Source organism: Macrotis lagotis, chromosome 1 (genome assembly GCF_037893015.1).
Source record: "Macrotis lagotis isolate mMagLag1 chromosome 1, bilby.v1.9.chrom.fasta, whole genome shotgun sequence".
NCBI classification, from domain to species: Eukaryota; Metazoa; Chordata; class Mammalia; order Peramelemorphia; family Peramelidae; genus Macrotis; species Macrotis lagotis.
In genome coordinates, this window is record NC_133658.1 from 24642332 (window position 1) to 24661411 (window position 19080).

Genomic DNA, 19080 nt, shown 5'->3' on the forward strand with positions numbered 1-19080 from the left:
TATTGTGGTGAACATATGAAGTGTTAGTTGAGTCTATCATCACACTATCTATTAGCTAACCAAGGATTTAAAGCTGATGGCCGGTACAGGAGTGACAAGCATTCCTGAATGTAGTTGGTGTTTGGCGGGTGAGGCTCCTAAGGTCAGCCCGAGGGGCCCCTGGTGGGCCAGCTCGGCTTGGTTCATCAAGGTCATGCCTTGTTCTGGTCCTCCAGCCCCACCACTGGTCTTTGCTCACAAGCAGCCGGAGGCCAAACCACCCAAAGGAATCCCTACCAAACCTCCACATGAGAGAAAATAGTTGAGTTCAGCTCTGGCCTTCAACTCCACCTCCCCCAAACTGTCTGGCTTTCTCAGAGACAAGTCCCAGGCCCCACCTGCATGAAGTCTATTAAGAAATGCCATTCATGCTTCCAGAACAGGGGTCTGTTTAAAACAATAATGTGTGTGGTTAACTACCACATAAGATTCACTACTCACCTCATGTAAATTCAATTCTTTTACTTTTTCTTTTAATATAACCTGAAAAATAAAAGCTTAAGTTTTTATGCTGACCTGTTCGTGTCCTCAGAATTTGTTGTTATTCTATTTACAAAGGTTTTAGCAGCTTTCCTTCTGCACAAGTAGATCATTCCCTTGGAAGTTTAATGCTTATCACTTTTTTTTGTATGGAATGAACTCACATAATATTTTAATTAATCATTTTATGAATTATGCTCAGTGACCACTCCCAAGACAATTTTATGCTTTGATTAAAAATTAATCTAAATATTTAAATGTTTCTCTTTACTGGAGGATATGAAAAAAAGAGACAACATTTAAAATGCATATCAGAATGATGAAATCTCTTCCAACTTTAAGAAGCAGCCCCCCCCCCACCCTGGCAAAGTATTTTCAGGAAAGACATCTTCCTGATGTTATAGGAATTACATTTCAATTTAAAATAGAAAAGCAAGGAAGTCATGTTTAAGAATAAAACTTCTAGAACAGAGACAGATCTCTTCCCTGTTCCCACCAAAGAAGCAAAATGACTTTTAGGGTAAGTGACGTTAAAAAAATAATCCTCACATATTTCCATTCTCTGCCTTTCCAACACTGTTACTAATCTCACTCCCTCAAAGAAAAGTTTCCTTTCCCCTCTGGAGGAAGCTTTTCTTTCTGCCTGAACACAGGGTCCAGTTTCACTTTCTAGCTGAGCCCGCCCACTGGGGGCTGGCGTGGGAATGTTCCAACATCAGAACATGATGTTTGGGGTGAGTTACTCGCTAAAGTTAAGGGACAACCAATGCTAAATAATACAATTCTGTTACTGATGTTTCTTCCCTTTGTCAACCTTTTTTACCATTCATATTTAAGATAAGAAAAATAGTAACTTAAAACTGTTATTTTTGAAGAACCTTTAAGATTGTTTCAAGGAATGGGAGACTGTTGCTAACAGTTAAAAGTACTTTTGGGGGCTTACTTGGCCAAATTTGGCAATCACTACTGAGCCAGAAAATTGAGAACTGTCGGATGTACTGGACTAAGGGCTCATTGGGACGGGGCATCACTTTCAGGTCTCTGTTGAACTCTTTGCTAGGTTACTTCCCAGGCAAGCAGAGCACAGGCTGATAAGTGGGTGTAGTGTCTGAGATGACAGTCAATCTTAGCATGAGATGCAACACCGAAATCAAAGTCAAAGTGATGGTTTATTGAATGATACCCTCAAAATTTCCATTTAAAGTCTAGTCTGTTTTAACTCTAGACAGAAAAGCTAGGAGAGGGACTCTGATCAGTGCAAACCAGAGTCCACATTCAGTAACTCCAGCTAGCATCCTGTGCCCTGTTTTCCTTAATGGGATGCCCAACAACTCTTTATGGTGTGGATATCTGCACACTAAATCAGAAAATGCAAACATCCAAATACAGGAGTCAATTCACTTTTGGATGCCCCAAACTTAAAGCAATATACGCAGCATTCACATAGACTTCCTTGAAAATAATGTCAAAAGGATTCTTAGGCAGACACTGATACATATGCATTGGATTTGAGGGTGATCAAAAATTAGAAAGAGTATGAAGAAGCAGTTTACTTCATTCAAGGATCATTAAATACTATAACAAATGAAATTGTTGTTGCCTTTATAAATCATTCAGTTAAATTAGGTTAGAGCTAAAATGTACCCATTTAAATTTAATTTAACAGCTTTCAGTAAGTAGCTTATTCATTTATTCATACTTTCTTCAGCTCCTCCTGTTTTCAGTCCAATTTTTTTTTTTTTTAGTTTTTGCAAGGCAGTGGGCCACACAGCTAGGTAATTATTAAGTGTCTGAGGTTGGATTTGAACTCAGGTACTCCTGACTCCAGGGCCGGTGCTCTATCCACTGCGTCACCTAGCCACCCCTGGTCCAAACTCTTTCTACATTTAACTATTCTCGTTTCATATATGCATCTGCTTGAAATGAATATTTTTATTGTTCAATTCAAATTTATGGAGCATCTACAAATGGCAAATGAAAAATTAAATGTAGGAACAACAGATTCCTTACATATAACAGAAAAGAAAACTCACTCCAACTGGCCCAACAACTTTTTTTAAAACCAAGCTGTGGTCTGTTTCCTGCCATTGGGCTCTCCATTGCCATGGGCTCTACATTGGGCTCTTAGTTTTCTGAAGCTTCAAAGTTCTAAGTAAAAAACTTGATCTGGATATATTAATTCATAACAGCCTAAAATTTCATTGCTAAAATTAGAAAAGGATTAATTGACAGGCTTTCCAAGGTACCCAGCTCCTAGGTGGCCTTGGTCTCCATGCTAAGCACTAGAAGAAAGAAGCCTTATGACTTTGTACAATTCCCAAGCAGCAGTTCAGAGTATGGATTCTCTTTTTCAGCAAAGAAACCAAATGGAAGAAAAGAGACAAACTCCTTTTATTATCTCACCTGTTTGTAGGCATAAAATTCTTTGTGGGCCTGGTGTCTTAGCCTAAAAAAATAGAAAAGAATAGGAAGAAGGTGAGATCCCATATCTCAAATCACAAAAGAGCAAACCAAGAACTGGGTTAATTTTGGGGGGAAAAAATTGACAAATTAAGATAGTTCCTGCTTTCATCTAATTGGAGAAGACAAGACAAATAACAGACTTCAGCTGCAGGACCAATGGAGAGACTGAGGAGCCCTTTGGAAGCCCTGGGGTCAGATGGCCAAGCCTGGGGACTGGAGGGCATAATGACAGGTGATTAGAAGGCCAGAGGACCTTTGGACAGAGTAGCAAGCAAGGCAGATGGTGAGGCCTGGGAGGCCTCTATCTCCCTGGATGTATTACTCCAGTAATTTTAGTTCATATAAGCAATGGGAGAAACCAGGTCTCTCCTCCAGGATGCTGGGCGTGGGAGGGCCACACACAAAGAGGGCCAAGGGGAAGGGCACACCCACTGGTGGTTCTTCCTATACAACAGGAAAAAATTGGGACTGTTCATTGTGGTAGAGATGTAATCTTCATTGGCTTACTATGGATTCCTGATTAAAGTTCAAATACCTTTCTAAAGACTATTCCCCCCCCCCCCTTTACTTCATATTACCCCCACAATGTACTTTAGCCAAAAGGGAGAGTTGTTTGCCCACAGAACACTCACTCCATTCAGTACCTTCAGTATCCTTCTGGACCCCAGTCTAGGAAGCTTTCCCCACTGATTTCAACCCCACTGACTCCAGGTGTTTGGTGTCCAGGCCTTTCAGACCTACTGGACCCAGAGGTACAATGCAGAATTTCTCTGTGTCCCTTGGATTTCTCTACATTGGGATTGAGCCCCAAAGTAACAAGAACTAAGAGAGACCAGAGTTCTAGTCGCTCCTTTGGGGTGCCCCTCCATTTCCTTAGGGGGTGTAGTAGGTGTACCAGGGACAAGCTTCACAGGATTACTGTGAGGAAATTTCGTTGTAAGCCTTCATAGTGCATAAATGTGCATCATCCTCTTCTTTATTAGCTGTATGACTGATGCAAATGACTTCTCCTTCCTTATTTGCTAAGTGAAGCTGTTGAACTAAATGGCCTCCAAGATTCCTTCTAGTGATGTACTATTGAAAGAGATTGTTTTATAAGACGAAGAATTCTTTTGTCATCCAAATTATCATTCTTTAATGGGTCCATTTGGTTTTCATTTTTTATAGACTCCCATGACATAGCATGTTCAGTACCTAGCACTGACTTCATTTGAATTACATCACCCTCTCACCTCAACAAGCATATTAGGAAATGCTTTTATGGTGGGAGAAAATGAAATGCACCTAACAGTTTAATAATGATGAACAAATTTTAATGTAAATTAAAATTTTTTCACACACAGTGTTTTTCCTGAGGAAAATGGCAAATAAACTAACAAACCCCAAAACCCTGAACTTAACTTTTGCCCTGGATACATTTTATTCTAAGTACACCTTATATTTTATGGTTAATGACAAGCCAAATATATATAAACTTCCTATGTAAGTTTTTAGTTAAAACTGAACCTTTTGCACAATATACTACTAAGTTTTAAAAAAGAAAAATATTTCATATTTTTAAAAGTTTGTAAACTGCTATGATTTATCTCAGATGTTAAGGGAATAAGCTATAAAAGTGAAAAAAAAGAGGCAAAAAACTTTTGATAGATTGAATTGTCACTCCCTCCCCAGGATTATTATAAAACTGGTGGCAAGAACTCCAATCTAAAAATGCAGCATCTCTAATCATGAGCTCAATGAACTTACTGAAGGGAGCTTCCCCCAGAGGGATCTGTTCACACCTGCCTTTTTAACAAGTGACATCTTTATGAAAGTTGTTGAATGAACTGACTGTAGCCTGCCAGCATTACACTTTTTTTCTCTTCTAAATCTGGATCTCTCAGGGTTGTGAAATTTCTGAAAGCACATTGATCTCAGGAGTCACAGACTGAGCCCTGGAAGAGAGCTCTGAGGCAGTCCAGGCCCACCCACCTTAGAGAAGAGGACACTAGGTAGCAGGGCTGGGACTCAAAGCAAAGCTCCATGAGTCTGAGTCTCCAGCTTTTCGGCCTCTCCAAAACTCTCTTAAAGCTCAAGGAATTGATTTAAAAGCAAATAGTCAATGTTTGTGTAGTCAGTAATAGCAGAACTATTACCCAAAGTTATTTTCATTTATTACATGCCAAAAGTGATACAGAAATGAATAAAACTGCCAGTCTCATGGACAGAAGACTGATAATTAAACTGCTAGCTGAGCAGCCATCATCATATAATTCTATGGCAAGCCATATTTATTTCCAGAACATAATTCTTCATATAATAACATTTTAAAAAATCTAATAGTGGCCTCTAGATAATGGCTTACATACCACCAAATAAAAAATAGCTTGGTTCTAGCCTGAAGATTTCATATAATTTTTTATTGCCCATAAATTGAAACACAATTTTTCTAATCACGAAAAATATGAATATGAAACCACAAAATTTACCTTAACATTCATATATTCCTTAATAGACAACTAAAATGTTTTGTATTCCATTAAAACTGAGATATTACATTTTAGTTCTCCAGACCAAGTTATTTTTCTTCTAAATTTAGAATTTGAAAAGCTAAAAAGGAATAAACAAATTCCATAATTGAAAATTCAAAATATTAGCTAACCTACATATGTAATGTGTTAGCTTTGTATAATGAAAAAATTATCCCTGTTGACAATCAGATTTTATTCCTTTGCTTTTGTTTTCATAGTAAATGAAATAAAATTATTTGCTTCTCTTTTTCCTTTGTTGGCTCATTAAAATACATTATTCCATGAAGTACAATGCCATTGCATAAATCCATGCTTTCAAGAATTTACACAGAAGAGACTGAGAGATGTTATTAGGATTTTTCCACTCCTTTAATAAGATTAAGGACTTAGTGGGTTTTTAAAATAATCAACAGCCTATACTGGGCCCTTATACATTTTGGAGTGAAATGAAATACTTTATTCTCCTAAGCCTCACTTAATAATTGTTTCCTTTTCCTTATGCTTCATGTGAAATTTATTCTATCATTTCTATTAATAGCTTTGGTTTTAAGCATTAAACTGGCAAATTGCCTATAATCTACCAAATGCCATTTATAATATCTATTTCTTCTTGACTCTAGTGGTCCTGAAAGCCGTTCTATTTAAATGATCACAAAATTACAGAATTTTGGAGCTGGAAGGATCTCAGAAACCATCTGATCCAAACCACATCCGAAGATAAACTCTCCACTAGAACGTTTCCAACAAGTATCATCGATTCTTTCTTTGAAGTCAAGGAGGCCATGCCCCCTCCAGGAAGCCCCATCCCTTTCTGTTCTGGTCTAATTGTCAGCAAGTTGGCCTATTTTTGCCTCTTTACAGTGAAGTCTCCTGCTCCTCGGAAGTGAAACAAATAGAAAGCTCTTCAAATTCTCGAAGACAGCAATCTGACTCCCCGAGTCTTCCTTCTCTTTTCCAAGATAAATGTTCCTAGTCCCCATAATGAATCCTTATGTTGTAAGTCCTTCCCGCTCCAGAACCGGTAGTGAGGAGAAAACCTAATACTGGTTTTGGCCATCATGAGTCTGGGATGTCTGGGAGTTACTCTGGTGAGATGATGGACTGTTGTTGGTCCTTCATTCTCGAAGAAGATCGTGACATCAGGGAGGTGATGCCATGACAAGCATATGAATTGGATTGGAGGGGGGGGCTGTGCTGAGTCCCCAGCCTCACTTTCTCCTCTGGAGTCACCTGGATCCAGTGGCCAGATATGTATCAGGACAACTGAAGGTGGTCCTGGATGTGAGGCAATCAGGATAAGTGACTTGCTCAAGATCACCCAGCTGATGAGGGACTAGAGCTGTGGAGAAGAAGGTGATGAGATAGACTTGGGGGGAAATTATAAAGTAGAGGACCAGGAAGGAGAAAGCTGATGATCCAGCAAAGGGGAGAGAATATGAAGAAGGGAATGGCCAAGAGCCTCAGATGTTGCAGAGACATCAAGAAGACTAAGAGACGGCAGCTGGAGCTAGTAGTGAGAAGATCATTGGTGACCTTGAAAGGAAAAGCTTCAGCAGTTAAGGAAGGAAGCTGGACTGCAGAGAGTAAATGGAAGGGGAGGTGAGGAAGTATGGCCAGTTTTTACTAGGAGGCTGGCTACAAAAGGGAGAGCTGAGGACTTCAGGCCCTTATCTCCTCTTGATGAATCACTGTTCTAGGCTCCTGTCTCGAGTCTTTCCCAACTCCAAATCTATCCTCTGAAAAGACAAATTGATTTTCCTAAAGCATACAAATAAATGCCTGATCATATAATCCTCTCCTCCACTTCCTAGCCCTCCTCCCCGAATATGTTCTTATTCAGTTGTTTGGCGTATCTAATTCCTTGTGACCCCATCTGAGAGGTTTTCCTGGTGAAGCTATTGGAGTGGTTGGCCATTTCCTTCTCTAGTTCATTTGGCAGATGAGGAAATTGAGGCAAACAGGATTAGGTGCCCAAGGTCCCCCAGCTAGAATCTGAGTCCAGATTTGAACTCGGGGAGATATGTCTTCCTGCTCTATTTACCACTCATCTTGCTGCTCCTCACTCCCATTATCTGTAGTAGAAACTCCAAGCCACTCTGCCAGGAATTTTCCCCTAAGCAGCCCCTTCCTATTGCTTCCATTTTTTAGGCATTATCCCCCCCAGAAACATGATGGTCCTGATCCAAGGGCTTGCCTGGTGCTCCTACATGACACTCCATTGCCTCTCCTTCCATCTTTTCTTTTTCTTTTCTTTTTTTTTTTTTTTTTAGTTTTTTGCAAGGCAAACAGGGTAAGGAAGATCTATTTTTTTTTTTAGTTTCTTTGCAAGGCAATGGGGTTAAGTGGCTTGCCCAAGGTCACATAGCTAGGTAATTATCAAGTGTCTGAGGCTGGATTTGAACCCAGGTACTCTTGACTCCAGGGCAGGTGCTCTATCCACTGCGCCACCTAGCTGCCCCTCCTTCCATCTTTTTCTTGATGACACCTGATCCTGTTCTGCTGACCTCCCCTCCCTCTGCTCCTCAGCTCTTTTCTCTCCCTTCCCTATCTGAGCCCTCAGGTCCTTCTTTCCTTCTCCTGTCACTGATCAGACCTTGCTAAACCCTAATCTGAGATTACTCCTACCATCCAATGCCTTTGTTTGTTCAAAGCATTTGTTTGCTGGTAAAGCTGGAGAAAATTAAGACAACATATTGCCGGGTTCATTAAGATCATGCTTGCATGGATTATTCCAGAACGAGGGGCCAGAACCTGCCAATCATTTTCAAGCTGATTTCTTCCCTTGCCTCCCCCAGCTTGTACTTATGAAGTAGATTTTTGAAACCTGAGTTTATTCCTATCCCTGATACACTTCATATTATTAGATTCAGGCCAATGGTCTAGCCTGTCAAGATGTTATTGGAGCCTGAACCTATCATCTAGTGTATTGTCATCCCTTCCAGCTTCATGTCATCTGTACTTTTGGTAACCAAATTGACTTGAGGCCTTGCCCATGTGGGGGTTTACAACTTCTATGTGTTACACAGATTTCAGAAACACTTTTCAATAAACTCAATTGCAACCAATTTGTGAACTGTACGAAAGAAGCCTGGGAAAACAAGGGTTCTACTAAAAAATAGGTTTTAAAACAGAGGATCTTCTCTTGGCACAGCTACAGTTAACTTTGGAAAATACAACATAGTTAGAGCTATGGCCAAGGTCTAAATATTCATTTAGAGAGGGGGCTTAGGTGCATTAGAACTTCATAGAAGAGCAAATAACTCACTACACACAGCATAGCTATATCATATGAAATCACTGTTACAAAAAAGTCCAGATTGTATTCTTTGGTTTTGAACCATTAGGAAGAATTGATTGGCTCTGAGAACTGTTAGAATACGTTATTATAAAAACAATTTGTACAATGATTTTTTTTCACTCCAAACTATAATTAAACATATTACAATATTAATTATATAGTTGTTTAATACCATGTGACTCATTTCCACTTCTAACATAAAAAGTTCTTTTCACTCATCATGCTTTATAAAAGTGTCATATATTCTTACTCTTAGATTTTTTTTATTTTAAGCCAGGTCATCAAAACTAGACATAACTAATTTGTAGCTGGTGCTGCAGAAAGACCAATGTACACGTGACATCTAATTGCTTATGACTGGAAAGAGATCTACTGAAAAAGATCAACCTGTCAAGTGAGAAATAAAAACCTTAAATGTTTTAGGGAAGAGAAACTTGATTTTTGAAGTGTACTGTATAGTATCAGAGTTCTTCATTTTTGACAATATCCTACATTCCTGAACAGTGATTCTGTATAATTCTTGATGATCATATGAAGATTGGAGGAAATTCGAAACCTGTGGGAATGGATCTACCCATATCTACCAGGAAAACTATAAAAAAAGACTATCTAATCCTTATATAACTGAATTGCTAGATGGAAAAAAGTCATATATATGGGTGATCAAATATCAATTCTGAAAATGTATTTACTTTTATCTATTTTATTGCTTAAAATAGGCTGAAATGACATAGAAAGGAAGCACAAAGTTGATTTACCTGATTAAGTAGCAACAGAAGAGTAAACTAAGTATGAAGACAAAAATCGCAGTGCCAAAAACCACAATGTATATGTTGAGAGGCAGATTCTGGAACCCGATGTTAGGCATTCTGAAATTGTAAGACTGGAAATCAGAGCTCATGGATATGCTGTAGAAAAAGAAAAATGAAGGGAAGCGGGGAAAATCTCATTAGATTATCTTTGTAAGGAAGATTAAAGAAGACAGGAAAGCAAAAGACTGATCATCAGTTACCACCTTTTTAGAGACTGCTGTATTTACAGATCAATAACCTCAAAATTCTAGGCTAGATTTTTTTTTCAGAAGAGGGGCTAGAGAAGAAGGGTGGGAGTAGATTAGAGTCAACCAGGAAAAGAGAATGACATGGAGAGCAAATAAATAGGAAGGATTATTCACAAATTTATCTTCTCTCTAGAAGTTTTTTGGTCTTTTCTGATAGCTTACAATAAATGAATGAATGGCTAAATAAATGATGAACTTCTCAGTTCTTCAAATTACTTCTTTCCCATGACCTACTCCTCATGTCCACCTTGGCTATACATAGTGATGGGCATACCCTCGATGTTGCCAAGTGCTCCTTTCAAGTTTGTGATCTCTGAAATTCCTTTATCTGATCATAAACTTTTATCTTTCTATTTTCCCCTCCACCTTATGACCCCTACTCATGTTCTTCATTCTTCTGGTGACCTCCACTCCCTCTACCCTGTGTTCTTTCCCAGGACAACATCCTGGGCAGTGGCTATACGCTCCTCCTCTTTTGCAAACCAGTTCATCTCAACACCATTCTTAGGACTCAAGTTCCTTGCTCCCTTATCTTTCTTGCCAAACCTCAAACCCTGGACTTCTCCCACCATCTGCTGTTTTTGCTTTTACTACTTTGCTCCTGAATGGAGCTGGCAACAATGCTTACTGGATCCACTACAAATCTGCAACATTTCAACAAGGCCCTCACTGAAGCAAGGCAATCTTTTTGCACATTCCTAATTGATTCATTTTCCCACTCACCATCGTGGCTCTTCCAAACCTCTTCAGCCCTTCTCAAACTTCTGAGAGCATCCTTTCCCTTTATGCTTGCAGCTGAGGACCTTGCCTCACATTTTACTGAAAAAATTAAAACCATCCCTCCTCTTCATCTCACATCACTTAAATGCCTTTTGCCCCCAAATCTTCCTTCAACTCTTTTCACCTGAAGATTTCTTTCTTCTTCTTGCCAAGGCAAGTCATTCTATAAACACAAATGATCCTATTCACTTGGTTTCTCCAGGAACTCGCCCCTTCTCTCATCTTCCTTAATAATCTTCAGTTTCTCCTCAACTACTGGGTTTTTCCTTGCTGTCTACAAACATATCCATGTCTCCCCTCTCCATCTTTACAAAACCTCACTGGACCCTATCCTCCTCACTAACTTCATCTTCCTATATTTTTCATCCTTTTCAGTGCTAATCTTGAGACAGTCATCTATCACAGGTGCCTCCACTTTGCTTCTCAGGTTTTTCTATATATATTCTCTATAACCTCATCATTCAGCTTAATCTGTTCTCTTCAAAGGTACAGGTGACCTCTTAATTGCCAACTCTAATAGTTTTTTCTCAATCCTAATCCTTTGAGACCTCTCTGGTGTCTCTCACATTATCAATCACCTCTTTTCCTTTATTCTCTCTTTTCTCTAGGTTTTGTGGTTGCGGTTATGTCCTAGTTCTCCTTCTATCTCTCGGACCTCTTCTTCTAAGTGTCCTCTGTGGGATCTTCATTCGGGGAACAACCACTGTGAGTAGCCCCAAGGCTCTGACCTGGGTCTCTCCTCTCTCATCATCTCTCTCTCTCTCTCTCTCTCTCTCTCTCTCTCTCTCTCTCTCTCTCATTTTTTAGGTTTTGCAAGGCAAATGGAGTCAAGTAGCTTGCCCAAGGCCACACAGCTAGGTAATTATTACTAAGTGTCTGAGGTCGAATTTAAACCCAGGTACTCCTGACTCCAAGGCTGGTACTCTATCCACTGTGCCACCTAGCTGCCCTCTCATCATCTCTTACTATTATTTTGCTTGGTGAGCAGCTCTCATGTTTCTTAACCATCATCTCTATGCAGATGAGTCTTAGGGTTTTTTTTTTTTTGTCGAGCTCTAACATCTCCTCTAATTCCAGTTTCACAAATCCCAGCCTACAGGACATTTGGAAGTGAATCTTCACAAACAACTTAAAGCTTCAAGTTCAAAACTGAACTCGTTATCTGTCAAGGGCACTGCCATCCTCCCTGGTTCCCAAGATCACACCTAGGTGTTGTCATGCTCACTGTAGACAATGCTTTCTTCACTGCACACCTTGCTGCCAGAAAGAAATACTTTAATTACTCATTTCTAATTTCCCATCCTGTATACCAGGATCTCAAGAACTGCCTGTATCAGAGAATTGCTGGTCAGAGATCAACTTCCACCCATGGTATTTCCCCTTTTAAAACTGGAAGCAAACTTGAAGCAAGAAAACTTGAACAAAATGACAACCCAAACACTCTTTTTCTCCCCCCCCCCCCCAGTCTTGGCTTTGTTTGGACAAATTTCTCCTCAAATACAGTATTTCCCCTTTGCTTTAGCTTCCTACCCTCAGATCTGCATGAGAAAGCTGGGAGAGAAAGCTGGGAAGCAATTTTAACAGGTCCCTCTCACCCATCGAGCCAACACCAGAAAATGATGGCCATATAAAATGACCCAGCGCATTCTCAACTTTCATGACTGGTTTTACTAGTCTCCCAGGCTTCTGAACCAGCCATGACTAAGTTTTAAACCATTCCCTCTGTTTAATGGTGAAATGATTTCCTCCCTTAAACAGATGGTGCTTAATAAAACATTTTTTTATCATTTTCAAAACTGTTAAGCTTGAGTCAGCTATGAACTGGTTAATAGTCTAGGAAGAACAAAGGAAGGAGTAGAAGGTATTGTGGCTTATGTGGAAAGAACCCCAGGCTTCGAGTCAGTGGGTCTGGGCCGAAGTCCAGCTTGGCCACTCAATAGGCAAGTCACAGTCTTCCTCAGAGTCATAAATGGAGTTGAGTAGAAAAACATGACTTGGATTCTAGTTCCACCAGTACCACTGATCAAGTGTGATCTCTGGAAACGTCTTAGGCTTCAATTTCCCTATCTGTAAAATGGGCAATAAGAAGATTATTCTAAGGTCTCTTCTAGACCTAACATTTGTGATTCTGGAAACCCTTGTCCAACCCTACCGGAGAGGGCATTATGATGAAGAAATGGCATGTCAGATGAAGGACCAGAAGCTTTTCCTCTTGTCTCTCCAGCACTTGGTACAGTGCCTGGGACTTTGATGTCGCTTAATCATTTCAATCGTGTCTGACTCTGGCCTCATTGGGGGTTTCTTGCAATTTCCTCCTCCAGCTCATTTTATAGATGAGGAAACTGAGTCAGGCAAGGTCAGTGACTTGCCCAGGGTTGCACAGCTAGGAGTGTCTGAGGCTGGGCTTGAGCTCAGTAAGAGTCCCCAGGGTGTCTGCCACACTACCCAGCTGTTCAAACCAACACACAGTAGTTACTTAATAAATACCTTCTACTTGACTAAGTTCAGAAAAGCCTGGAGAGGAACAAAGACCCTGCTGACCAGAGTCCTTAAAAGGAAGACGGAGGAGAACCAGCACGGGGGGTGGGGGTGGGGGGAGGCCCGAGGGATGCATCTCCTTGATGTGAATAGACCCAAGTCATGTTGGTGACCACACTGACTACAATCATGCAAAGGGGGAAAAAAGACTCCACTGATGTAGAGCGCTGATCAGTGTTCAGATCAGAAGGAACCTGAGAAGACAGAAGCAGGTCACTATGGGCGAAGTGGAGATGGAGAAGCAAGAAGGGTAGATGGCTAGGGATCGTCAATCTGCTAGGCCTTTAAAAATTATCACTTTTTGTTAAAAGGTGTTCTGTGGAGGAGGGAGACATTTGCAAATGACAGCTGTGTAAGAAAATCACCAATAAAACACTTCTTTTAAAAAGGAACAAAGCATAAAAAGAATAATAGTTTTTTGACCAACTAGAAATATTCACTTGAGATTTCTGTTCGATGACCAACAGATTCTCAAACCTCCAGGTCTCCCTCTCCCTTTCCCTGTATTTCTCAAATCAACCTTGGATATTCAGGACATAATGTGGTACCATTGACTCACTCAACAGACCATTCCTCTCCAGAACCAGGGCCCCAGGCATTGTGCTCCCCAGGACCAGAGTCTCCAACAAATGACTCTTACCTTACAACCATAGCCTAGGATAAATATATGGCTAACAGATAAAGTAATATAGAATGAAAAAGAACAATATATACAATGAAATCATTACTAAGGGTCAACAAAATTCTGGACAACATTAATATTATATTATTAAAGTTAAAGATACCTGGCATGTGAAGTGGATTCCCTGTTAAAGATGTATGGGCAGCCAGGTAGTGCAGTGAATAGAACACTGGACTAGTAGTCAGGAGGAAGGTGATTCGAATCCAGCCTCAGATACTTGACTCTGACTAGCTGTGTGACCCTGGGCAAGTCACTTCACCCTGACAACCTCACATCCAGGGCCATCTCCAGTTGTCCTGAATCATATCTGGCCACTGGACCCAGATGGCTCTGGAGGAGAAAGTGAGACTGGTGACTTAGCACAGCCCCCCCTCATTTAAATGCAATTCAGATGCATGTCATGGTAATACCTCCTTGATATTGTATTCTTTGAAAAAATGAAATTCAAACCTTAAAGATATATGGGATGAGAAGACACAAGCAAGAATCCTACTGCATAAGAAGGCATAGGTGGGTGTTGATCCTCCCTGTTGAAGGGCCACATAGGACAGAAACATGGAGCTCCAATCAAGTATCTAGATTAGGTCATTATGATTTAGAGCTAGAAATGTGGCTGTTTGACTCAGCAACTATAAACTAGGTTGCAAGAGCTATGTATGTCTTTGTGATATCTTTACTATCACGTTAACTCATATGGTTTAACCACGCAGTCTATATTTTGAAACTGTTTTTCTATAATAGCATTCTGTCAGCCAGAATGCTTACTTGGCTTACAAAGTACAGTGATAATTAATATTCATATGATAATCTTGAACACCTTATTCAATCATCAAGGCAATTATCATCACTATAATTCTAATTTAGTGCTGATTCTTTACAATTGGTCGTTCATATAATGTTTATTTGTTAGCTGTATGAAACAGAAGATGTGATTTATTAAAGAATTCCATTCTGTAAGCAGCCCTGGTAACAGAAAATTTCCTGCAGCAGTGAGTAGTTTGGCTTTCAGTTTGTCCATGGCTCAGCTTTGTTTATTTTGGCTCCCTGCATGGTGTTGGTAGAAGAGGAGCCTGACCCACAGAAGGGCTAAACTACACGAGACAAGGTTATTTACACCAGTATAGCAAGAGAATGCTGCACATGGAGTTCATTTAGATTCCATTAATTTTAAAACATTATTGACACAACATACACTTTCCTACAAAATAAACCTTCCACAAAGTTTGTTGCTTTTGAGTCATTTTGGTTATGTCCAACTCTTCCTGACCCCATTTGGGGCAAAGATCCTGGAGTGGTTTGCCATTTCCTTCTCCAGGTCATTTTACAGATGAGGAACTGAGGCAAACAGGGTAAAGTGACTTGCCCAGGGTCACACAGCTATAATAAGGACTTGAGGCTGTATTAGAATTCAGTACTCCTGCCTCCAGGGCCAGCTGCTTTATCCATTATACCTTTTTGCTTCTTTCTTCTGAATGTACAAAATACATTCTCACATACAGTTTATTGATAACAGAATAGCAGAAAGGAGAGGAGTGTGCATGCTATGACATGAGGACCATCCATTCCTTGTTCCAGATAAAGGGCCAGTTTCCTATTTTTTTCTCATCCCCCATTTTTGGACATCATCTTTTAGGACACACCCAGGTCTCAGCTGTCACTGTGCTAAGTTGCTGCTCTCTCTTCACTGTCTCTGCCCTGAGCTTTGGGTCACCTGGGCTTCTGATTCTCTAGCCTGCTATCTCTCTCCTATCCAGCTCTGGTCTTAAGTTGTGTCTGACCAGGAAAAGGGAAATTGGTCCTTGGGTTGACCATTCAACTGCAGATCACATCATGAACTGTGTGATTTTTTTTTCTAGAGTCAAACTCTACAATCCATTGTGCATCTTAAAAAGTTCCACAGAGCTGTAGGTCTTAATATAATTAGCTTGGCATCCCTTGCAAACACTAGTGCACCCAACTGGGGGGCTGGGCTATGGAGTACTCTTCCATGTTAAAAATCTGAGGATTGAGCAAAATTATTTATCACTTTTATGATTTGTTAAATTCTGTCAAAAAATCTGGCATGAGCTGCTGAGTCAAATACCTTTAAATAGTCAATCCCTGTGGGATCTTATATTTTTCTGTACCTTTCAATCAATTATATAACTGTAAAGATGGAAAGATGAAAATTATTTGTGGAAGTTTGACTTGTTTAACTTCCTATATTTTCACCTATACTTGATATATGTGCAGAACATCCTCAAAGATTTCTGAAAAAGTGAGAAAGTGGGCATATGATAACATGTTCTGTTGACCCTGACTATGCTTCTTAGTTAAAAAAGTATTTTTTTGGAGGGAGGATGAAATGAAAAATGAATTTTGGAGGGGGGGGTAAGAAGAAGGAAGCTAATGATAATGATCAATAAAGAAAATAATGATTAAGAGCATAAAAATTTTTTCATAAAAATGAAAAGAAAGATGTTCTAAGAGAAATACAGATAAGCAGGATAGCTTTGGAACTAGTAAGACAAATCAATTACACACACTTATATATAAGGAGGTCCATAATTTTATTTTCTGCTCACTGTATATAGAACTATTCATATTTACTAGATTTTTGTCAAGTTCATAACTGCACACATATACAGTTATATTTATAGGTACAGAAAATGTAAACATTTTTACATACAAGTACACATAAATAAAAGAAAGCTGACACATGGGTCAGTAATTATTGGTGTACTTGAATAGTTTTTTTCACGGCATTCTTATTTTGATCTGAACCTATGCTTTCATTGATATGACATACATATCCACACCATTCTGTAGCTTTTCTTAGAGAATAGCTTGGGAAATGGAGATTTAATTGATTCAGCCAGGCCATGCAGTCAGTAGGGGCTGAGGTCACACTGGAATCCAGGTTGTTCTGATACCAGTTTGGGCCCTTAACCAACCATCCATGTCATCTGGTGATTTTTTTAAAAATAAATTCTTTGGTAGCTACCTTCTTCTGAGACATCTTAAATATCATCATTGATACTCTTAAAACTGCATGTGTGAGCTTATAGCAATCCAAATGTTATTTCTGATTTCATTTTTCTTTCATGTCATTTCCATGTCCTAGGGCAGTACAGCAGTATCTGATAAATCTGTCGGTCAGTTTGGGAATTATTTTGATTAAGTATAAATTTTTTGCAGTGGGTTTTGTTTTTTTGTTTACTCAGGGGAGAAGGGAAGGGGAGATGGGAGGAAGAGAATACAGATTTGAAAATTGTGGTATCCCTCCAAAAATTTAAAAATATTTTTAAAAGAAATGTAAAAAAGATTAGGAGAAAAATAAGTCAAGTTGTACCAACACACAATTTATAGGACCTTATTAAAAGGGAGAAAAAGGGGTGCAGCTAGGTGGTGCAGTAGATAAGTCAGGAGGACCTGAGTTCAAATCCAGTCTTAGACACTTAATACTTGCCTAGCTGTGTGACCTTAGGCAAGTCACTTAACCCCATTGCCTTAAAATAAAATTTTTTTAAAAGGGATAAAAAGAACTAAAGAATCATTTTTATGATTTCTTTTCTGATAGAAGAAATAACAAATTATATATGTGAACAAGAAAGTCAGAATAATTGGCCATGAATGTAAGACGCAGTAATGAAAAGATGGAGGGGGATGACTGAGGGGGGGAGAAATAGGAATTCATTGGACTTCTAAAAATTGAAGCCTGGGAAGTTTGTAGTTTTTTTCCTTATATGATGATGAAGAAAGAATGAGAAATGTGTGTTCTTTCTCTAAATAAGACAGACAGATAAAGAATTCACGAAGCATTTACTAAGTTTCTGAGAATATTACTGTTGTTTTGTCTAATGACATCAGGAAGGTGATGTTTTGAGGAAGCAAAAATCCCTGCCCTCAAGGAACTGGTCTAGTGATGGAGACACCCCAGTAGAGGGAACTGAAAGGGGGGACCATTGAGCCACAACTGTCTGGAGCAGAATGAAGAGTAAAAGACTTCTGGGGATTCTTTCTGGTGAAGAGAAGTCTGGACCTTGACTCACGAAATAGTGGTCTGGGGAAGGAGTCATTGACTGAGGCTTAGGGTGGAGGTTTGTGGGGGGGAGGGCAGGCAAGTGAGGAGGAGAAGAACAGGGGGAAAAGGGCTGAGTTTGAAAACAAAACCCATATCACAAAGTTTATTTCTAAAACATTTTTAAAAATCCTATTTGGGATTAAGGCAGAGTAAACAACTAGAAAGACTGACTAGAAAGCTCAGAGAAATCATTTATTACAACTTCCTCATCTGACATATGGGTGGTAAAGACGACCTGTCCACAACCACCAATTTAGCTTGGTTGATCCCCAAATCCTCTTCTGATGTCTAGGTTTGTGTTCTGTCATCTCAACTGTGCCTCTGAATTTTGAGGAAAAAACAGGAAATACTTTAATTATACCCTACTCGAAGATACCAAAATTTTATTAAACAACTCAATCACAAATATTCAAAATGCCCCCAAAACAGAGAAAGAGGGAGAAATGGTCTCTCCCCTGAAGGCCCACATTTGGATGGGGGTGATTCATATATATATATATATATATATATATGTATATATATATACATATATATATGAGAATATGCAAGAAAAATATAGAGCACATGGGAAGTAACTTCATAGGAGATGGTACATTTTAACTTTACTGTTTTGATAAGCTGGAAACCCACTGAAATGGAGTACATTAAATAAAAGAAAAATTCTCTATTCAAATGTAGCCTCGTTTCTGTTTTAAGAGGCCTGAAATATAACTTGGCTACTCAGAGCTAGTGAAATAAGAATTCCATAATGAATCCTAAGGGAAAAGAAATTGACTTATCCCTTCTGCATAGTTAAAAGAGGAAAAAGTCCTTTGTAGGAATTACCAAAATCCAGGAAAGTACTTTGTTGTACTTATTCTATATAATTGTAGATGTAGTAATAATTGTTGAGTAGCTTCTACATTTTCAATACACATTGGGGAAGGAACTACTAAATAATGGAGGAGTAAAGGTGAGCAAAAGCATTAATCTCTTCCCTCAAGTTTATTAAATTATAATTCTTCTCTAGACTATGGAAAAAATACCCTGATGAAAATTACAAAATAAAATTTTTTTTATTACTGAAATCAAGATTAAGAGGTTTTCTGGAAGAGACCTAATATCTACTTGGAAATTGGTCAGTGGATCACAGATAGCTAGACCAATTTATCTTCAGGGACAACTGCC

At 39.2% G+C, this 19080-nt stretch overlaps 1 protein-coding gene across 2 annotated transcripts in view; it reads right to left on the minus strand.

Moving 5' to 3' along the window:
* The window catches only part of RNF24 (ring finger protein 24), a 101913-nt gene that overhangs the window by 16327 nt on the left and 66506 nt on the right, over positions 1-19080 (minus strand). Inside the window, exons 3-5 of one of the 2 annotated variants that reach the window (XM_074196064.1) lie at positions 9549-18234; positions 2923-2965; positions 481-522 (exon numbers count right to left, since the gene is read on the minus strand). In XM_074196064.1, coding sequence (XP_074052165.1) covers positions 481-522; positions 2923-2965; positions 9549-9691 — 228 coding nt within the window. In that variant the 5' untranslated portion in view covers positions 9692-18234. The remainder of the gene's footprint in view (positions 1-480; positions 523-2922; positions 2966-9548; positions 18235-19080) is intronic. The other variant, XM_074196068.1, reaches the window with a different exon arrangement.